The 22,250-nt window shown below is 43.5% G+C and overlaps 2 protein-coding genes across 5 annotated transcripts; both read right to left on the reverse strand.

Moving 5' to 3' along the window:
- Nucleotides 1-23: 23 nt before the first annotated feature.
- Nucleotides 24-8,292, reverse strand: LOC100123715 (protein mahjong). 3 transcript variants are annotated; one of them, XM_003423928.5, is made up of 15 exons: nucleotides 8,122-8,292; nucleotides 6,378-6,638; nucleotides 5,605-6,300; nucleotides 4,733-5,455; nucleotides 4,382-4,591; nucleotides 4,128-4,294; nucleotides 3,692-4,052; nucleotides 3,121-3,615; nucleotides 2,790-3,040; nucleotides 2,461-2,706; nucleotides 2,187-2,376; nucleotides 1,808-2,101; nucleotides 1,318-1,726; nucleotides 1,003-1,242; nucleotides 24-927 (listed from the first exon to the last, which is right to left on the reverse strand). In XM_003423928.5, exons 2-15 carry the CDS (start codon nucleotides 6,636-6,638, stop codon nucleotides 737-739), a joined length of 4,734 nt encoding a protein of 1,577 aa, XP_003423976.1. In that variant the 5' UTR covers nucleotides 8,122-8,292; the 3' UTR covers nucleotides 24-736. The 3 variants fall into 3 exon arrangements, with proteins under 3 accessions (XP_003423976.1, XP_001607409.2, XP_008215528.1); XM_001607359.6 differs by lacking the exon at nucleotides 8,122-8,292 and adding an exon at nucleotides 7,008-7,333; XM_008217306.4 differs by lacking the exon at nucleotides 8,122-8,292 and adding an exon at nucleotides 7,002-7,320.
- A 594-nt stretch (nucleotides 8,293-8,886) lies between these two features.
- On the reverse strand, nucleotides 8,887-22,104 carry LOC100123718 (disks large 1 tumor suppressor protein). 2 transcript variants are annotated; one of them, XM_001607363.6, is made up of 9 exons: nucleotides 21,489-22,104; nucleotides 12,389-12,564; nucleotides 11,502-11,751; nucleotides 11,164-11,266; nucleotides 10,733-10,915; nucleotides 10,152-10,324; nucleotides 9,962-10,071; nucleotides 9,784-9,875; nucleotides 8,887-9,699 (listed from the first exon to the last, which is right to left on the reverse strand). In XM_001607363.6, the coding sequence occupies exons 2-9, from the start codon at nucleotides 12,436-12,438 to the stop codon at nucleotides 9,590-9,592; spliced, it is 1,071 nt and encodes a 356-aa protein (XP_001607413.1). In that variant the 5' UTR covers nucleotides 12,439-12,564; nucleotides 21,489-22,104; the 3' UTR covers nucleotides 8,887-9,589. The 2 variants fall into 2 exon arrangements, with proteins under 2 accessions (XP_001607413.1, XP_032451642.1); XM_032595751.1 differs by lacking the exon at nucleotides 21,489-22,104 and adding an exon at nucleotides 16,382-17,044.
- Nucleotides 22,105-22,250: the final 146 nt, after the last annotated feature.

Genomic DNA, 22,250 nt, shown 5'->3' on the forward strand with positions numbered 1-22,250 from the left:
TGCCTTCGTTATAGTTCATCTTGTTTACTCGATAATGACAATAATAATAACTATAACTATATTAATATAATCACGCGCACAGTCTCCTCGATTAATTGCAAAAAAGAAATTTTGCTTTGCTCCCCCCGCCCTTTCTCTCGCACACGCGATAATAATAAATGTTTGCCTGCGTTATGAACAAACAACGGCCTAATTACTCACCACACGCGTTCCATTATTAAACGTACGGAAAATAGAAAATATCATCCTTTGTGAAAATCATGTACATTCGCGCTCGCGCGGACCGAGAAAATGCGTCCGCGCGCTTCACACGAGGATCGAGTGCAGACTCGCCCTTCGTTATCTTATGTCGGTCGCGGCGAGGAACGTTCACAGAACTCGCTTGATCCTCACCGCGACGCAGCGATTGATAGTCTCAGTTAAACAGAAATCATACATTCAACGATCGCTACTCACTTTGATTTGCTACGCTCGATATACTTTCTTTGCGTTCGTGCATTTTGAATATTATTATTATTAAAATAAAAATAAACACAAAATCTCAGTTAATTCTTATGCGTAATATCCCGAGTGAAATATAGCAGTATTTCGTTTCAGCGATTATCCGTTTCATTCAGTATAACTTATTAAACTTCTTCTTTAGTTGCTATCTTGAATTTTCCGATCGAAATAACGACGACAACGATCAGATTCACAAGAGTAAAGTAGTACTTCTTTGACACTAAGATTCGCTCGTTCAGTTGAAGAGTAACTCGACGTCATCGACATCGGACACCCCGTACTCGTCCGAGGAAAAAATGCCGGCGTGAAAGTCGAGGCTCTCGTCGCCCGTGTCTTCGCCGTCGCTGTTGTCGTCGTCGTTGTCGCCGTCTCCGTGATCATCGCCATCGCCGTTATCGTCCTCTTGTGCATCACCGTTGTCGGCATCTACAAATCGACCTATACTGGTTAGATTCTGAAATATCAAAACACAACACGATAACAAATTGCATCACCACGCACCATCGGCATTGTTGTCGTCGGAGCCAGAATTCGAGCCATCATCGTCGCTCGCATCGAGATCTTCATCGTCGTCGTCCTCTTCGGCCTCGTCTTCGTCATCCCTACGCCTACCAACGTCGTATAGACGAACGCAAGACTCTTGGATGCTATCGAACTCACCCATGTTCTCGACTACAGCAATCTGAGTATCAAACTTGTTGCAGGCCAAGTCGTAAATTCCTCTCTTGACGTCGAACGTGGCTGTTTGTACGGAATAAATATATGGGAATTACAAAACTCTAAAGGCGAAGTTGATAAAAATCAAGAAAAACTTACCGATACTACTGTAATCAAGCGCATCGAGCGTCTTGAATGACGTTATATTATGCGAGTCGTCTTCGTTCTCCTGTTCGCTCGAGAACGCATAGATGATACTATTGGTCGGTGAGAAGGTGACGTTCATCTGATCCAGCGCTGGCACCGTTTTCAGCAAATGGAACGTCCTCAGATCCCAGACTTCCGTGTTTGACACGACTTCGGTGCCGTTCGGATGAAACACGCCGTTTAGCGTTTGATTCAGCTTGTCAAACTTGTGAATTTCTTTGCCAGAGTTCACATCCCACAGAATACCATCGCTCAGAATCAGCTCATCGTTCATGCTAAAGGTTGCGCGGTTCTTCGTGTATTGGTTTGATATCGAGGGTGTGAGGGTCTTGATTAACTTACCCGTGGCGATGTCGTATATCTAAACATATTAAATTAATATTATTCAGCTTTTTTTTTCATTGAGTTGGCTTTATAGCTGGCATAAAGAAACTATACGCACCGTTGCAACTTCGGCTTGAGTGCCAACAATCCTGTCCTGCAGTTTGCTGAATTCGACGTAGTCCTCGTGTTCGAAAGGAATCTTCATATCGAAGAACATACCCATGCTCCACAACGCCGACATAGGCGACCTCCATGCGGTCGACGTTAGCAGGAGGTCACCTCGTTGATTGCATTGGACGTGCGAAACGTAAGATTCGTGACAGGCGTAGGTCGCTTCCTCGGAACCAGTCCGAACACTGAACATCTTTACCTCACCTGCATACGTACCGACGAGCAGATATTGCTGACAAGGCTGCAATGTTAAAAGGGAATCGTCAATAATTTTCTGATAAAATAATATTTTTCATAGTTTTCTATATAATGGGACTGAAATGTACCGAAAACGTGCAGCATGTGAATGTACCATCGATATCAAGCGGTCGGAACGTCTTCACTGGACAGAACCGACTGTAGATTTGTCTTCTGTCGAATCGCATTCCGTTAACTCCTCGCTCTCTCCTTGTAAATCTTACAGCAAAGTTAGCATGTGTGGAGTTTTTCTTACAAGGATCCGGGCATTTATGAGGTCTAAAATAGTCATGTAAAACAAAATTTTAACGATCATAGAGATAATCTGATTAATACATTTAAATAAAAATAATGAGTACTCACTCGAATAAATTAAACTGTGGGCATGTAACCATAGGATTTTTACAAAGTGCGTGCTGATTCGTTAAATATTCCGTGATAATAGAGTCTAACGTGACTGTCTGAACGGAGGTGGATGCAACGCCCAGCGTCGTTCCACCGGGATCTCTCGAGATTTGTTTCTGTAACGATCGACACGCCTGCTGATTCTGACTGCTTACGCTCAAGTTTTGTTGTATCGTTGACAACTGCCTGTCCGTTTTTTTGAAACTGTTTTTTATTTTAATGGATTAGTAAAAAACTTTAAAAATAAAAAAAAATAAATAAATAAACCGAGGATGATAAAGACTCACTTTATTTGATTTATTTTAATAGGTTGGTTAGGCGCCACCGGACTCTGATTCATCGTATCAGCAAGTTTAACTCGAACAGGATTGTTGTTCGATGTGGGAGTCGAATTCGTGATTGCACCAGTGTGAGAAATGAATCGTGATGAGTTCGTGGTTGGAGTTGTATTGGCTCTTGCGACCACATCTCGCGGCGTAGGTGGGCATCTTGTGTTATATAGATTTGCTGCAGCTCCCGGAGAAAACGCTGGTCTTGGCTATCGGAAAAAAAACAAAAGCGTTTAATCTTACGTTATTTGACATGCAGAATTAGATACGTTTAGATACGTGTACTAACCGTGGTGGTCACTGGGCTCCGGTAATGGAAAGGCTGATATGTTAATGATTTGGTTACCGTTGGCGACTCCAAGTTGGCCTCTTTCTGCAGAGTCGTGGCCGTCTCAGTCAATCCTTTTGATAGGAGGTGCTGATATATGAGCTGGTGCAACTGTTGTTCGTTATACTGTATTCTTGTTTGCGCGACAACGTTTGCCCTATGTAAGCTAACAAGCGAAATCTCATACTCGGCTCCCGTAGGCTTGGCCTTTCCGGATACGCGCTCCATCAATTCCAAAGCGTACTTCTGAAACATAACATGCTCTTGCCTCTTTTCCTGGAGTATCGGGTCCTTCATCAAAGCTTGGATCTGACCATCGGTGAACATTGGCAGTTTGCTGATAATTTGCCTGACCTTCTCGCTTCTAGCGAGACCAGCCAAGGCTCGACAGGCCAGCGCGCGAATACTGTCTGCGTCCGTGATAGGCGTCTTTACCATCATAAGTTGTAGTAATATCTGAAAACAATCCACCTCGTTAAAACCAAGTCGAATATTAAACGAACTTTCTTTTTTATAGCAAAATTACACTCACCATTATACCGTTGTTCGATCTGACACTCTCCCAGACTTTCTGTATGAGCTCCTCACTATTGTGGATATTTTTCTTTTTGGCAGAGCCTGTTACGGAGTATCTGGCTACGTTTCCACCTACGCGATTAATCGGCGCGCAAACACAGTTGATAACAGCTCGCAAAGCCGCTCGTTGTACGTCGGGGTCGACAATGATTTCACACTCTGCAGCGGCGAGAAGGAGGTTGATGGACATCGTCATCGAAAGATCGGGCATGTCCACACGCTCACAGAGAAGTAGCATAACTTTCGGTACCACCGAACAGATCGCTATGACATCTAAGCATGCACGTACCGTCTCGGCACTTGAAGTGTTGTGAACACTGTTGAAAAAATAAGCGTTGTATTCATTGATTTGTTAACCTCTAGGTTGCACTTAAAATAATCACAAATCTTACCGGCTGTTAAAATTCCATTCTCGAGCGAAGGCGATGATTTGTAGAAGAAGGGCAACACCCCCGAGACGATGGAGTTGTTCAACCGGTGGCCAAAGTGCTCTTAGCGACATCAGTTCTTGCAGAACTTCAACCTTAGCTTGAACTTCCTCGGGGCTCAACTTACATGCCTAAAAAATTACGTAATGTTACAGAGTTAATAAACGGCAATTCAAAAAGTGGCAAATAAAACATCTTCAAACAAATGCTGCGATTACTTTGTATGATGGTAGAGAAGGCTGCCAAGTGTCACGCTCCGTCCTTGCATTTTCCGCTCGCTGCAGCTGTTCCGCTTTCCAATACAGGTGAGCTTCCATGTACTTTTTGAGCGCAACAGCCACATGTCGTACGATTTGTCTCGAGGCACACTCTTCGTCATCGTTCAAAGTCGCTTCTTCTTCGATATTTAGTAAGGGCAGTGTGGATATCTGCAAAACAAAATTTCACTTGTTTACATGGAGTCAATTAAATTACTCACTCAATCTTCTTATCAGCTACAGATAACGAATTGATCGTTGAAAATATTTCAACAACTTTGGAATTAAAACAGGGAAAAACGAATAACTTACCACGTTGAACAGTTTACGCAGACCGTCTTGCGCATCGAATTCGTCTAGTATGACCTTGAACGGAAACGAGAACCCAAAGAACATCGTGGCGTGACACCTGCCGGAATCGTGGCTCCGCTCGAGCAGCCATAAAGCGTACGTTACAAGATCCGTGATAATATGTTTCGGCAGCAGGCAAACCTTCTCCATGGCGTCCTCGCAGTAAGCTAGGTAGTACAGGCATATAGAGACACCGGTTGCAGCGACGCTGGGTCTAGGAACATCTAAGAGCCGCTGAAGTCCACCGATGCTCAGGAATTCGATCGAGAATTTCTTGTGACAGAGTAACGATGCCAGGTACTTGAGAGCCTCGAATGCCAGCCGGCTATCCTTTGTCTCTCGCACATTTATGTACTGGAGAATCAGTTCCAGGGCGTTTTGCTCGAATACGTGACCCAGGAACTCTTGGTACTCTCCCATTGGAGTCAAGTACCTGAGAATAAGCATTTGCCTGGTGGCCAAAGTCGGTGGATATATCTGGATATTGCCGATAACGTGAGACTCCATCTCGGCCCAGGACGAATTCGAATTTCCCTCTAGTAACGTCGACGGCGTCTTATTGCTCGTCATTTTGGACCAAACTGGACTCGACGGAGTTTTGACAGTTGAGCCTTGATTTTTCAAAGGGGTCGTCGACATATTCTTTGAAGTTCCGTTTTCGTTTTTTACAGGAGTTGTGGTCGTCTACGCAGTTCAATAATTTCAGAATATTAAAATCATTAATAATAATAATAATAATAATGGTCTCTATTACTTGGTCTCATGAAATATTTCCAAATAATTGCGAGTATATCATATTGGTTGATAATAAAAATCACGATTTTATACCATACCTGTGCATTGCTAGCGTTGTTTTTCCCACTATTAAGAGGAGGTATAGCTATGGGCGGCGACATCATTTCACATCCTTCACGATCCTGCGTGTCCTTCTTAACAGGCGTGCCCTGCACATCTTCAACTTTGTTCTTTAATTTTTTATTAGGTGGCGAGGAACCTTCATCCTTTCCCTCGTCATCGGACGATGAATAATCCGCCAGCTCGGGCGGAGACTTGACGACCCCGTTCTCCCGTGATTTTTCCCTGACTTTTCTTTTCCCCGGAAAGGCCTTGTGCTCCGAGTCCGCGACACTGTTGTTCGCACGATTCTGACCCAGGTGGGCAAATGGCCGAGTGGCATTACTCTGCCGGCGCTCCTCCGCCGCCTCCTTCTGCAGTTCATGGAGTCTTTTGAGCATGAGCGGAACCATTTTACCGTTCTGCTCGCGAAAACCCGTGGCTATGTCCTGGACTTCCATGGCTGCTGCCAGCAAGCCAGTTGCATAGCTCTGGAGAGGCTCTGTGCTTGTCTCTGCCCACTGGAACAGCCTGTGGATCAGACCTTCCATGTCCGGTTGGAAGACCGCTGAAGTTTCAAGGCCTGGCAGAATGTCTAGCATCAGTCGGCAAGCTGCAGTGTTCAATCCTCTAACATCTCTGTTCGTTATGCCAACTCTTAACCAATAATTATCCCTTAAATAATCGTTAATCAACTGCAAAGAAAAGAAGACTGTTGTCAAAGCTAGTTCTCAATAACTGCACCTAAAACTTAAATTTTGAGTTTACAAACCTTTGTCATAAAAATCTCTTTTCTGAACAAAACTTTCAAAATGTGACCAAAGTTGCATTCTGGGTCTGTGCGAGATGGATGCCTCTCATCGAATGGATCAGGATCCATTTTAAAGTAGTTTTCAGTTTCCTGCTCTATTATCTCTGCCAAGCGCTGTAGTGTTGGTATTGGATCATATGTGGGGGAGTTTTGATCCTCTTCCCACTGTCGTAATATTTGTACAACATCGGTAACCTCTGCTAGTGATTCGGCTGTTGCCATCTGAAAATTAAATTATGACATCATTGCAATTCAATTATACAACTATTATTATGAAATCTTATTCATAAACTAGTTAGTTCTCATTTTGAGAAAATAAAGAATTTGGAGCACAACAGCTATCCTAAATTGAGCAACCAAAATTGATGCACCAATTTTGCTCCAAACCAATAAGTCGCCAAAAGTCGCCACTCATTGAATGAGCGATAAGTCAGTCTTAGAGAAATCCAAAATCGCCGTTTTAAAAAATGGAGCTCGTCTCTAAAATAAAAACATCGCAAACGTGCACAAATCCCAAGAGCTACTGTAAACAAATCTAAGCCAGTGCAAACCCCGACAACGATCGAGCACATCACTTCATCTAACCTTTACCTTTCCATTGGCTCTTTTCATTGTGTGCATCTTGCCGAAAGAAACTTTAAAAAACAGCCAAAGCAGCCGCAGGACGATACCCCAGGACGACCTAACCTCGAAATCCTGGGTAAGTGCACCGGATCCTCGGACGGCGAAGACGACGACGACGCAAATAACATTCGCCAAAGGACGCGGGGCGAGACGAACTCGCGCAGACGATGACGAAACGACACCGAGACGAGACTTTTTTATACCTAAGTACTACTTAGGTCTCGCGGCGACGGTGGCGAACTATAGTAGAATGAGAAAAACGATCGCGAATTTCAGCGGAAAGTTGCGCGTGCATACTGACAGCGACTCGCCTCGACCGACCGGGGAAACTGCATTCGCCGTTCGCATCATATAGATAAGCATGTGTGCATATATGAGTTGATCAAATCAGTGTGTTTTAAACTTTTGTCGCAGATGATTAGACGGACTTTTAATCGCGTTGTTTATAGGTATTTAAAGGGATGCGTAGGAGTGACGGATCGTGATGAACAGCGAGTTTGAGGTTACTTTGACTGTTATTTGTTTACATGTTATGTTTTTGTTTTGGATTCTACTACCGTACGTCGAGATTACGTGCATTTTTTAATTTGGAATGAGAAACCCAATGTCTAATAACGCTTTTTTGAGAATCGGTCAGTTCTTTAATTATGACATTTACAGAGATTTGAGCTATTTATAGAAATAAGAAGTTATTTATAGGGATGTATAATCAATAATTTGAATATTGAAAATCGAACGGCGAAAAAGTGCGATTGACTTGAAAGCTCGTTATCGTTAACCTTTAATGATATTCGTGGCTGAATTTTCAGCAAATGATGACACTGATAGAAAAATCGAGAAATACAAATAGCACTGATAAACGCCTTTCGATTACTCCAAAAATCGAATAAAACATTTATATCGTTCGGAAGCCCCAATATTTTTGTTGTAAAATTCGACAGCATATAATTTAGCACATTTTTTACGCTTAGTACAATCGACTATTCAAGCGTACTGTAACATACACGTTTGAACGTGTTCCCAGCGAGGTTAGAAAGTCCGTGTAAACATAAGTTTTGCGTGACAGCTGTGAAAAACTTACTTTTACGCTTTTCCCTCGATTAGGTCCCTGAGTTTCTTTTCTGCCGACGTCGTCTGATGCGTCGATACACGGCAAAATTCTTGTTTTTGTAAATATATTCGATCGCACTTTTCGACAGACTCGTGTTCCACTGATCTACTGCTCTCTCGCTCACTCTGGCTCACTATAACAACTCCACGGCGTATAGTGGCGCTCGTAGCGGCGTACACGTGAGGCGTTGCAGTTCTCATCGAAATTCGAAATCCGAAGCTGTTCTCGAGGTTTATATATATATATATATATATATATATATATATATATATATATGAAAATTTGTAGATTTTTCATAAGTGGGACGAGCTTTATTCAAAAGAATAAAAAAATAAAATAACCAAGACAAAATATTACATTAACGTAAATACATGTTACTTATGATATAAATCGTCATCATTTGATAAAAAAAACTAAACTTGAAGCTAGAGTATGTCATAATTATTAATTGGCATGTCATATCTTTTTCTTTATTGTACGCATTGGTGCGAAGAGGTGTTACATTACTACTAGTGCATTACTGCACCACGCAATCGTAATAAACAGTAAATATTTTGAATACAATATACAGCGCTATGACAAACATAGAAAAGAAAACTCTGACAAGTAATTTATATTATAATATAAAAAGTGAATAACTTGTAAATGTACAATCTTCTTAAACAATTGAAAGTATATTAGTATGCGAGAAATTAGCTGCGCCAAAGGTTAATTTTTAAAGAAAACTATAAGGTGTTAATTATAATAAAGTACATTTATTGAATTTATTCAGATGCTATTCTAGTGATGCTCGAAAATAAATATACATTTGCACCAACAAAGAAGATAATAGATCTATGTCTTTACAAACTATTTATTTACAATTTACAAGTATTAATTATTTACAGATATCTTTTCTGACTTAGAGCTAACATTAAATAGCTATTTACAAAGTAAATTAATATTTTTTTAAATGCATAGGCGGAAAAATCAGTTTATGTATACTGTACTTCTTTGTATATAAAAAAAGAAAGATTTAAGTTTGTACCAAAATTTAAACATATAATAAGATAGAAATCATAATACATCATCAGAGCTAGTAAACAAGTGCTATTATATACTATTTTTTTGTAATAAACTTTTTTTCTGTTTGTCGACAAAATCCTAGAGGGTCGTTGTCAATACTGGTACTTGTATGAGAGGCGTTCGTGAAAGCGCATTTGGCACAAGAATGCAACAAGAACGCAGTTATTGGTCATTTTTAACGAGAGACTTTAGGCAAAAAACTTGTACTTCTTCTGAGAATAGAAAGAGAAATGCAAAGAAAGATAAAGAGAGACAAATATAGTGGAAACACTCAACCACGTAGTTTTTCTTTTCAGATCTAATATTATTTAAAGGCACAAGAAATGGATTTTTTTTTTTATTTAGTGAGGGAATTGAATGGGGACAGAGGAGGTCACAACTGCTGCTCTCGACACGGCACCCAAATGTTAGGCCCCGACTGCTCGGCTATGACTTTCTTCACCATCGCGTAAATGTCTTCTGGTGTGTCGCCTTGCACAACAGCTGAAATTACGACATTTACTTTTTAATACCAAAGAAATTTCCGAGATAAATGTAAACTCGAAAAGCGAGAAATTAAGGACATACCAGTGAAATATTCGCCGAATTCTTGCTCTACTTTTACCGCTCTGTCGAATACTTTTTTCGCCTGATCCTCTGTCATCCTTTTATTCATCTCCCTGTGATATCGAAAAAAAAAAATTATTATTCACTGTAAAGCTAAAATCAAGCATGCGAATCAATATTTGATAAAAGTATGCCTTACATAATGGATTCGACCGACTTCGGTTTGATGTAGATTGTGATTGGGTACAGCTGCGCGACTTGCAATCTTTTAATGGCATTTCCACTGACGTCGAGAATGCAATGTTTTCCCTGAACAATCAAAAATAATTATTTAGTTATTTCACGAACAAATGCATCGCTCAATCTGTTTGAATATGGCAATTAAGTACCTTCTCCGCGACCTCTCGAACCGACGCAATTGCCGTACCGTAAATGTTGTCGTTATACTGGCCAGCTTCAATAAATAGATTGTTTTGTATGTCTATTTCCATTTGCTCCCTCGATGCAACAAAGTGATAATCCCGTCCGTCCACCTCGTATTCTCTTTTACTCCTCGTCGTATCTGCGCACATATTCAACCGTCAATTTAAATTTAAAAATAAATTACGCTTAACGCGTATGATTATGCAGAGCTATTCAATCTTATTGACCAGGCGGTAGACCTAATATACGAATGAATGTCGGTCAACGCTTTTATTTATGTTCCGCGTGTAAAAAATTAAAAGGCACACACGCGTTAGATCGCTTACCAGCATAAATAATTTAACGCGATTAACGCCTCATCGATTGCCACGACAGAAAAAGTAGCGCATTAGTGCATCCCACTGCAGATATTACACCCGCTCAATGTATTTATATGCGATTTTTCCAATAATCCCATTTGCGACCCAGCGATTTCAATTCTAGATTCCGTCCCAATTTCCCGACGAATCGTCGTCGCGAAGCTACGAGCATGTATGCGTCTACTAACGTGGTATGCAGCTGTCGAATTTGTCCGGAAACTCCGAGATGAGGTCCTCGTTGATGCGATCTTTCAGTGGACCGACGATTATGATAGGCCGGGTGTACTGAATCGATACTCGTTGCACAGCCTCGTAGGTCAGGACGTTCTCCTCGCCGTCGGCGCTTTTGTTCTTGCTCTCGTTCGTGACCTCTGGTGGCATGGATATTGTAAAAATATTTAACTCATTCATAGGCGTCGTGAGACGCTTCCAGTTTACCGAATGGAAAGAATTTTCACACGGATCGCGAAGTTTATCGAATAGAAAAGTTCCGATCCGTCCCTCGGAGCAAAGGCGCCGCGATATCCCACATAAAAGAAAACTTTTTTCTCTCTACAGCAAACGTCGGCGGCAAGAACAGAAGAAGTCGGTATGTTTTTTGTAATTTAACAATACTCACGCTCCTGCGCGGAACTCTCCTCGGACTTCCCGTCTTTGTGCTTGGAGAACGGCAGATTTCTACTGAACGAGAAATTCTTCTTTTTCCTCTCGAGCGTCGATTGCTGGAACATGGCGATGTTTATGAGCAAAGAGAGACAGAAAATGAAACGCGAGAGCGTTGTGCGTGGAGGAATTAAAAATAAAATCTCGCTGTTTTCTCGACAAGCAAACGCTCATGGCGTGTGTGTGTGTGTGTATACATCAAAGGGAATACGTATCGTGCGGATCTCTCTTTTTCAATGTTTCCCGGACTGAGGTGAAAAGTGTGCAACGGTTTTGCGATTTTTGTACAAGCACCTTGTCGTCGATGACGGGCATGTGTCCCTGGAACTTGACCTGACGGTCCCGGGCGCGTTGTTTGCGCTCCCATCGCTTTCGCGAGGGTATGATGCCGAGAGACTCCTGTTCGCCGAGAGCCGTCACTTTCCGGGCTTGCCACCACTCGTCGTCCGAGGCATTGGTCACGTGTAGGATCTCCCCGTAGCCGAAGGCCAGACCGTGCGACGGCAAACCGTCATCCTTGTTGGGATCGTAGTGGAACAGTGTCCTGAGAAAAGAAAAGCGTTGACGCTACAGCAATTGACTTTGATGGATTTTTAATTCGATCGAGAGTAGCTGAAATGTGCAACGGTTTTTCGCTAAACGCGTTTGATCCTGCTGTGAACTGGTACGTACACCAGTAAGTATGACTCGAATGAATGGGAGCGGAGAATCGAGAGGTGTCGGGGCGTCTACCTTTATATTCCGACATATTATAGGTTTTAATGAGAATATTTTTTTTTTTTCGCTGAAATGTCTCAAAACAACAACGGTGTTAATGCAACATCTCGAGCTTTTGTATAAAATTTACAGCAGTCAGTTAATGCTTCGCATGACTCGAGATCGAGAGAGAGAGAGAGAGAGAGAGAGAGAGAGAGAGAGAGAGAGCTCGCGGCTGCTGCACATATAATACACCGCTATATGGCTGCACTGATTTTTTTTCGACCCGACAATGCGCAGGAGCGTGAGAAGCCAAGCACGAATTTATAGTCGTTCTCACGATTTACCTCGACGAAGGTTATACGAGACAATATATGACAGTGCGTATAGTAGCTTCCCCTATTATCTCTCTCTTTGCACATCGCCGCCAACCCAATGACTGCGTAACGAAACTTAATTTTCCAAAGAATATAATATTTACTCACTTAACGTAAAAGGATTTCTTTTGCGAGGTCCTCATAAGGCTGCCTGTCATGGAAACACTGGTGGGTAAACGCTACGTATACGCGATTCTTCGGTCCAGCTTCGGCCAAACCGATCTCTCCTCTAACAGCAAGTTTGTACTCTTAAGGTGATATTCTCTCTCTCTCCTATCGGAAACCTGCAACAGAAAATGCAATTTTTTCCAATTACCAGAGAGGACAACTATACACGCATTCGTTTTCATACGTAAGCCTGCGAGTATACGTCTGTGTATAAGTCTACGGACTTTGACGCGAACGTTTCGAAAATTTATATCGGACTCCGAGAATAGCAAGGCGCGCGCGACCCTCGAGGCTTAATTTTCTCCGGAGTAAATCTCTCGCTCTTTGTTACTTATGACTTCGAAGACAGAACTTCGCTTGTATATTCGTCTTCTTTTCAGAAGCAGGCAAAAATTGCGTCACGTTACACGAGCATCCTGAATTATTCAATGCAAGAGAGAGAGAGAGAGAGATAGAGAGGGACGTTTTTTGCCTCCTGAAATAAATCAGAAGCACGTGCATTATTCTCTGAAAACGAACACCTACTCGCGCGAAACGCCCCTTGACATTGGCGAGAACCCCATCGTAAAACAACGAGGCGCTGCAGAGCAGCAGCAGCCCGATGCAGTGCACGAGTGTATAGAGACTGCAGCGATGTGAAAATAAAAGTTTTAAAGGAGCGCGTGTACGAGGGCGTCGTTATATTTAGAGTGCGTGCTTTATTCTGCTCTTTTTTTTTTTTTTTTTTTTTTTTTTTGACGACGAGAGAATAAGAGAGGAAATTTTCGGATTTTTAATTCCGCACGCGACTGTACGTATACGCGGAAAGAATTTTTCAATAAAAATTACATAGAAATTAAGGATCAAAATAACCGTGCTAGCACAGTAACGCAGGGACGCCCCGCTATCTAGAGCACTTTAACTGCATCGGCACAGTAAAATTTTCGGTACTTTTTTATTTTTCTCCATAGCCTCTATATTATGATATTTTGTTGTATACATGTTCGTGTCGCATTATTAACGTCGTATTATTGATATATAAAGGGTTATTTGTATATGACACACTTTGAACCAAGAAATTCGTTGGATTCAACGAGCGTACATCAGGGTTAGATTTGGAGGTTATGGAAGCAGATGACGCACATGGCCACGCATGGATTTCCTTTGCAGCAGAGTAAAAATTTTCGATATCAAAAAATTTACAGTGCCGGATCAGTAAAATTTACGGGGAGCAAGATAAATAATATCTTGGGTCAGATAAAACTTTCAGAAAGACACGGTGGCCCACGATTACCGTGCTATTCCGGTAATTTTTACTGAAAAATTCTTGTTCCGTGTACTGATGCGCCGCCCGGTTTCGGTTAGGAGTTTTTTTTTGTTTTGTTTTGTTTAAGTAGTCTTTAGTGCATTTTTTCAAGGTTTATCATGGGCTGCCGTGTATAACTTAACAAACAAAACAATTTTCGTGAAATTCGCACAAACGATTTTATCGACTTTTCCGCTATCACTTCGATTGCGATTGAAATCAGCAAACTTCCAGTAAAAGATAACCATCGCGGATACCCAACTCGCACCGAAAGTACTCCACATTCACGCGATAGACGTGAAAGTTGAAAGCCCACGCTCAAATTCGAATTGTAATTAAAACTTATTCCTATACGTACGTAGTCCCGGGGGTACATACACGATAAGATAAATCTGTACAACTTTTCAACGACGTTTCGTCGTTTATAACATCTGCTGTTGCAGAATTACTCTATATACTGCCGACCCAAATAACTTGGAGGCGCAAAGTTACTGCGGCAGGTCCTATAACGTTTCGCTGTTGCTGCGATGCACGAGTATTGTGTTTAGCGTATGTCAAATTTGATGATTTAACGTGCTCTACTTTGGTTGTAGATAAGAGCTATATTTTATTGAAAGGCTTCTATATAGCAAGTACATAGCGAATTTTATAAACAACGCATGAATCGACCCAGTAACCCAGTTCCCACACGTTTACTATAAAAAAATCAATCCAGTAAAGTTCGCGCAGCGAGAAAACAAAAACAAGCCCTTCAAGAGAAAAACGCGAAAAGTCAATGAACACACGTTACACGCGCCATAGACAACGTAATCAATATCATCATGACGTAAATCAATAAGTAATTAGTGCGAGCGTCACGTGACACAACGCTCACGAGCCTATTTAAAAAAAAACAGCTCTTGCCTTTTTTATATAGAGACGTTTATCGCGAGATCCAAACGTGAATTTTTAAAGGCGACATATAGGGGGCGTCGAATGAAGAGGAAAACGTTTCGTCCGTATGAAGTTTTAAAAAGCTCGTGCTCTCGCGTCGAGACATCGAAAATTCATGATTATTGCGGTGGCTGCGCGTTTCCTCAAATTACACGCTCTCGAATAATTGACGGGCTGCGCGAAAAGTTTATGGATCCGGGGGATTGCACTGTTTTCCCTGCTTTTTACGACGACATTATTATACCTCGTGATGATGATATTATAATTATATTTCACTGAATTTTTAAAATACAAATTAAAAACACCGACTACAATTCAAAATCAGGATTGAATATTAACGAAACGTTCGTAACACAATTAGATACCCGACCGCATCAACAAACTCATCGGCGCATCGGATCTACTAATTTTCTCTCCGACAACATAACAATACAAACTTCCCGATCCAAAAAAAAAGAAATTCTCAGCGAAGAAAAGAATCGTCGCCGCGAAATCCGTTAAAACGCACGTTCGCACGTACTGCACTATATATGCGGCTGCATAGTAGACGTCGGGCACACAGCAGGAGCGCATTAAGCGGAGGGAATGATAATACGGGAACGAGCCGCATAACTCGCCTTCTTTGCCTCTTGCGGGCGATTCTTTTTCGCGATGCACAAGAGGCAGCGCCGAGGCAGCAGCGGATGCATCGCTCTGGAATTTCTATGCGGCGAGTCGTTGTGCGCTTGATTTAGATGTGGGAGTGAGTTATGCTATGGTGCGCGAGGATGTGCGGCTGCGTTGAGACGAGTTCTTTTTATTTTTTTGTAAAATTGATTGGTATAGTTTAATTTTTGGGATGTATGAAGTAAGTTATATTTTGTTTCTTTATTTGCGACTCACTTAAGTGCAAAATTCTGGAGAGCGATAATGAAATTAATTCGGCCTGTTATGAAAATGGAAAGTAGCGCAGAAATTCAAAGACACCCGAGAGCAGAGAGAGAGAGAGAGAGAGAGAGAGAGACCGTGTGTCACACATGATGTAATGCCATTAATGTCGCGCTGCACTGGAACACGATACCGACGTGACGTCAGCCGCGCGCACGCGAACAATATAATAAATTTAAATCACACCTGTTACTCCTGCTGCACACGCATTACTGTATACAAATACAATACCCATTTCTCCCTTCGAATAACACTCGCGCCCGACAAAAATATAATCACATTCCATTTCCCCGATCCATCTCTCTCTCTCCTCCACACACATTTATTTTTTCATCCACTCGCGCGCGCCCGTGTGTATGTACGCACGCAAGCAAACGAGCCGCAACTGCAGCACTTTTTTCTCTTCGGCGACGTCGCGTGACCCAGTTTTTCGCGCCTGCCGCATATACACACACACACACCCGAAAATACGATATAGGTATGTATACGCGAGCACCTTATCGACACACACGCGCCGATCCGTATGGGCGCACACGTGTGCGCCTTTTCACCGGTGACCCGTTACTCGGCTCTCTCGTTATCTTTCGCTCGTGTACGAGCGGGTGTATGAGCTATGTTTCTCTTTATTTTCGTCGCGAAATTCGCGTGATACGCGTGCGATTGGATTTTCGAACTGGAATGACAGAAGCTTGTTAGATAATGTTACTATAGAGGAAAAATTGTTTGTACACTGCACAAGTGTCGAGAGATAGGTAAGCGGTGGCATTCGGACTATTACTAGTACTTACACGTCTCTTTTTCTCTTCGCCAGCTCGCGAGCGTCTCTCTAATTTGTAGTTGGAGACACCGACGTTTTTTTTTCTTCTGTGCCTTATATCTATACCGGTTAATATCTAATGCTTGTCGTACAAAGTTTTTCTTTTTCAAATGCAGGAGTACGCTTAACTTCATTTTTCGCACCGTTCGGAGAATCGATTCCGCGTAGTTTTCTCTTTTCAGATTAATTTGCGCCTATATATAACGATGAGCGACGATATACAATTCGAAACAGCTGTGGCACGAAAAAAGAAAGCGTATCATTGTGACGCGCCACTTCTTCAATGATGCGTCGAGAGTTTAACGATTGCTCTCGCTTTTGTCTCATCAAATGATTTACGGCTTATCAGGCAGTGACGGTCGCGCGCAAAAAGTTAAAAGAAAAACGATCGTCCTTAAGCTCGACGGACAAGATTTTTCGCTACGCGGAAAAAGTCAACGAGAAAAATCATTAATCGATCGTTAAAATTAGTGAAACTAACGTTCTGCACACACACACACACACACACACACACACACAGCTCAAAATTTCTAGACCTCCCACGCACACACGACGACAACCGCCTACACACAGAACATCCCACTCAGCGAGAGAAGACACAACCTCTGCATTAAGACGCTCTCTGTGCACACATTCATCTCGGGCGTCTCTCGTGCAATTGTAGCATCTCACTTCTCGGCGTGACGTAACAATTGGCGCGATACTCCCGCGGACCTGTTGCTGCACACACACACATGCACACACATAAATCCACAAGCTGTCTCGCTCGCGCGATGACACTTGCTCTGCTGCCTCCACACCTATACACACTAGCTCGCGTCAATTACCCGAGACTCATCGCCGCACACGCGGAACTATATAATGCAGCGCAGCAGCTAGTCTCATTGTGCGGTTGTATGCGCAGCTCTGTGTCTCTAATTGCGCGCGAGGAGGCCGGAAGCGGTGATGCTCTTTTTTGCGGCGAAGTGCATTATATTGACTTTCGGGGAAGAGAAGTGCGCGGCGCGCCTTTTTTCGCTCTCTCTTCGACGATGATGGATCGGAGATTCGAGGAAGCGCGAGAGTTTTCGGTTTAAAAATAGAGGCTATAGAGAGAACGTTGCTTTCTGATACGAGAGAGAGAGAGAGAGAGAGAGTCGATGGTGTAATATTGAAAAATCGCTCGAGCGCGCGCGGAGATCTGATTCTAATTCGAGCTTTGTGATTTGACGTTATTGCGATTCTTGGTATAGAGAAATATATATGTCGGAGCTGGTTTTGGATGCGGATATATGGATACATGAAATTTATTCAGAGGCTTGAATCATGCGTTTGGTTCAGGCGATGCGAGATTGAAGCGGCGATTCTTATGCAGATTATTTTGTGTGCAGCGAAGGATTTCTGAATTCGGTTATGCTTATATGTTGTATTGTGGAAAATTCAAATGCATTGTTTCATGCAAATGTAAAGAAAAATGATAACAGGAATGCAAATGAGAAGTTTCGACACAGAAAAGAGAGTTTACTTTTGAGAGAAACGTGTCAAAAAAAGAAGGTCTTCTCGCAGCCAGACCGTGATACTCACCGCAGCAGCAGCGTTAATATGAGCAACCGGTTCTCGCTCGCGTTTCGATAATAAATTTCAATTTTAATTTCACCCAAGCGATGCAGCTCTTTTATAATTCTTCTCAAGACTCATCTTTCCCTACACTTTTCACTTTTGCAAAATATGCATCGCAGCGACGTTTCCGTTCCCAAGCCTCAGCGATAAATCGCGCGTGTGATTGCGAATGTCGAAAGAGATAATCCTGCCGTTGCTCTCTTTTTTTTTCACTTTTTCTCGCTATCACACGCTCATCCTTTTCGCACGAAGATAAAGAGAGAGAGAGAGAGAGCGACGCGATCATTGATGGCTTTTAAAACGCGTCGCTCATTTGTAGAGCGATAACAGTGCGTTTGTGTGTCGTAAGCTCGTCGGAAAAACGCGACATTGTTTTTTTAACGAGGCGTCGTTGGCGCGCTTACCAGCGGAATCGAAAGAGATTCGCGACGCGAAGAATTTTCACGACTAATCGAATTCATTTTTTTCCTCGCGCTAATTGCCAAAAAAAGTACACGCGCCGACGAAATTCCCGCTCGAAAGGGAGAGTTAAAAAAAGACCATCGCGCGGCGGTATGTCTCTCCCGGGAGAGGGAATCAAGGTCTCGACAGAGGAAAAAAAAACAACAGTAGCGTTTCCAGAAAGCCCAGCTCGACGAATTCATTTTGCGCGGAAAAGGGAGTCGTTGTTTTTACTCTCTCTCTCTTCTCATTTACGGATTCAATCGCTCACTTTCGACGAGGACGACGTCTTCCTTTCTTTTCTCGGAATATTAACGTGTATGGTACAGTGGACGGGGGATTTGGGAGATCAAAGGACGATTCGTGCCGCGAAAACGCGACACCAGGTGGCGCTTCGATTTGGAACGAAATTCGCACAGGGATCAAGAGAAGTAAGTAGTTCAGACTCGTGTGTGATGTGGCACATCGCCGGCGGAACAAAAGCCAACCGTGACACGATAACAAAGTTGAAAAAATAGGCGCAACATAACACACGACGACGACTCGGCGGGAGTGACGATCCGCTGCAGGTGCTCGCGGGGAGCAAACCGCACACAATCGTACTTTACATAACTGCCATTAAGATTATGTTTACGAGCTATATGTGCTGCCGCCGCCGCCGCTGCTGCTGCTCTAGCCGCTATCTACACACACACACACATACGCGCGCTCTCGCCTATATTTCAATAACGTCGCCGAGCGCTGCACATACCCAAGCTTCCAATGCTGTTCCAATTGTTTCACCTCGCACACTTTTTCACAATGCGTCTATTTTTTCCTCTCCGCTATACGTACGCGAATACGAAGAGAGAATGAAAAAATTACTCACTCGTTCGAGCGTAGAAGCCGCGCCAGTAGCATCGAAAATCAAAGGATCGAGGGAAGTGCGCGTGTAAAAAAAAAATAAATAAAAATATATCTTACGACTCCTCCATCATACTCTCTCGGATGCCTACACGCAGTCCGATAAACGCTCGAAGCACTCGAGCGATTCTCTCTTCGCGTGCGCGCGTAAAAAGAAATGAATCACGCGGGAATCAAGGAAAAGCCTCGATGCGCGCGCGCGCGCGCGATGTCCGTGGGAGAGCTTTTTCATTGCTGCGATGCGTGTTAAATACGCGCAGCAGCGCGTGTATGTAGATGAGCGAGGCGTGTGCGTGACTCAGGAAGGTGGACGCGCGTGTGTAGAGTGCTGGACGTGTAAAAATGCCGCCGACGACGAGGTGGAACTTTCACCGGTGTGGCGAGGGATATGGGAGGGAAAAGCTCGATATAGGTGGATTTGATTTTCGATAAAAAGTTTTGGAGTCACTTCCGATCATACGTCTATTAGAGAATGAATAGAGCGAATCAGTGTGCGCGAAAGAGTAATGTGAATTAGGAGCGAGTTTCCAGCACGAGCTAACCATCCGCTATAAGAACCGCCTATAAAATGTAGAATATAAGATAAGGAAACACTCAGCGACGGCAGTAAAGAAGCTTATTTTACCGCGCTTTATTGGAGCAGAAGAGAGCAACTCGTTATTTTCTTTTCCTTCCTCTCTCTCTCTACTCCCTCGTCTACGTCGACTAAAAACTTTGCATAAAACCATCCGCAGACGACAATTCATGCATCTTTATTAGATAATGGTTTAATGAGCTCACCGCCAACCCGCGCTAACGAGCCCTCCCGGTACATCCCGAAGCATAACTTTCATCCGCCGCTCTGCGCTGCTGACATCGAAAAACCACTACATAGTACATACACTCGCGGTTTTACAATAATCCACCCACGCCCAAGCCCACGCCCGGAGAAAGAGAAAAAAGCCTCTCGTCGCGACGACTTGGTTATATATACCTATATACACTGCAGTCTCACAAAGCAACGGTGAAAAATCCTTTCCAGGCCAAAGTGGCTACTCGCGCGCGAGCCTATGCAGTCACGAAGGTGTGCACAAAGTCGAGGAGATCGATAAGCGCGTTTTGTCGTTGCGTTACAGTACAGCTGCACTGAGGCCGTCTTGTGGATTTTATCCGAAAATGCACGCGAGTCCCTTTTCGCGATGCATATATATGTATAGTATTCTGCAAGATATTCGCTCCCTTTTGAGGTTATGGCCGACATGGCATGCCTATGGGCATGCCGAAAGCGCGCTCTACGGTTCCGTTATACCTATACAGGCGCTCCGAAGGAGAGAAGGGAAAAATGTAGCGAGCTTTTTTTTTTAATTAACGTTCCTTCAACGTGGCTGTTTGGATTTTTGGTATTGATGAGTGCGAGTATGACCGGTGTGTATTTCAGACACTGTAGGTAGTCTTATCGATCTGTCAAAAGGTATGATATCTTGCGCGTTCGGATGATTTGTCGCGAGCGGAGACGGTGATAGATGTTCCGTGTAATAGTGCTCTGCTATCGGCTTTATTTGAAAGGGAAATGTATTGCCATACATACGCTCCTGCTCCACTTTCCGATAACGCACTGATTTGTTTAATAATCGTTCGCCGCACTACCTATATGTGCACACACACACACACACACACACACTCTGCTCCGATTTCCACTCTACACGGCTGGAACTCGGGCGAAGCAGCTTTCTGAAATCTCTGAGATCTCGTCGGGCCGAAAGCCACTGTTCAAAGAAAGCCGTGTAGCAACAAACTCGCGGACTCTTTGAGGTTATAAGTACGAAGCTGTGCCTCTTCGCACATCGCAGACCTTTGTGTACATACACGGCCGTACCTCTCCCCACTTGCAAACCTCGAAAAACTCGCTTCGCCGAAATTTCGTATAGCGAACCAAACGAGCTCGAGTATGCGGATACTGTACGCGTACACACACACACACACCGGGGCCTTACGCGTCTTTCTCTCTCTTTCTCGCTACGTGTTCCTTAATATGGCGGCGCGCCGGCATGACGCACGCGATTTTTCCCTCTCTCTCCCTTATACACTGCAATCTTCCGCCTTATGGTTCAAACATATTAAAGAGAAGAGATATTAGATAAGCCGACTGCACTTACCCATAGACACGGCGGCGCGGGTGTAATGTCTGTCACACTCTGAGGCCGGGTGGTAGCAGTAGAGCACAGCGTTCGTTATGTATGGACGGAGCGGCAGGTATACCGTATATGCGCATATATCTAAGTAAACGTAAGCGAAGTGTCGTGGGTGTGTGCGTGTGCGGTTCGGGAATTATGGCCGTAGGTAGGCAAGCACCTCTGCTTCAATCGATGCGCCGAGTAGCTGCGACGGTAGCCTCAGGTCCCTCCATAAAGGCACGTATGTATATATCTTTAGTAGTGGCTATAGGTGCCTATACTCGCGCAGGAACCGAGAGTTGCTTTCGCATACAACAACAACAATGTAACGTGTATTAATAAACTGTAATATCTGCAAGGTCCGCAAAGCACTTTCGTCTTATAGGTACTATAGATCGCGAATTCTCCAGTCAGGATCACACGCGCACACGCACACACACGCACGCGAGAAGGACTCACTGCGTGCTTCTTGTTCTTTTTTCTTTCGTACAGAGAACTGATGCCGCGCAAACCGACGCTCAGCTCAGTGCACCGTCGCGGACGAATTCCGGAGGAGTACTGAGCTGACTTGTTGGCGCGAGCGTCGCGCTGCCGTCGCGACTCGCGGTGATCACGTTATATTATACTTATATATATATATATATATATAGAGAGAGAGGGACGTGTGTGTATCAGTGTGCGCGGTGATTCTGTCTCGCTCCGCGGCGCGGGGCCCTATATACACCACGCGTGCCTCGAATTCCT

The sequence above is a fragment of the Nasonia vitripennis genome, chromosome 1, assembly GCF_009193385.2.
Source record: "Nasonia vitripennis strain AsymCx chromosome 1, Nvit_psr_1.1, whole genome shotgun sequence".
NCBI classification, from domain to species: Eukaryota; Metazoa; Arthropoda; class Insecta; order Hymenoptera; family Pteromalidae; genus Nasonia; species Nasonia vitripennis.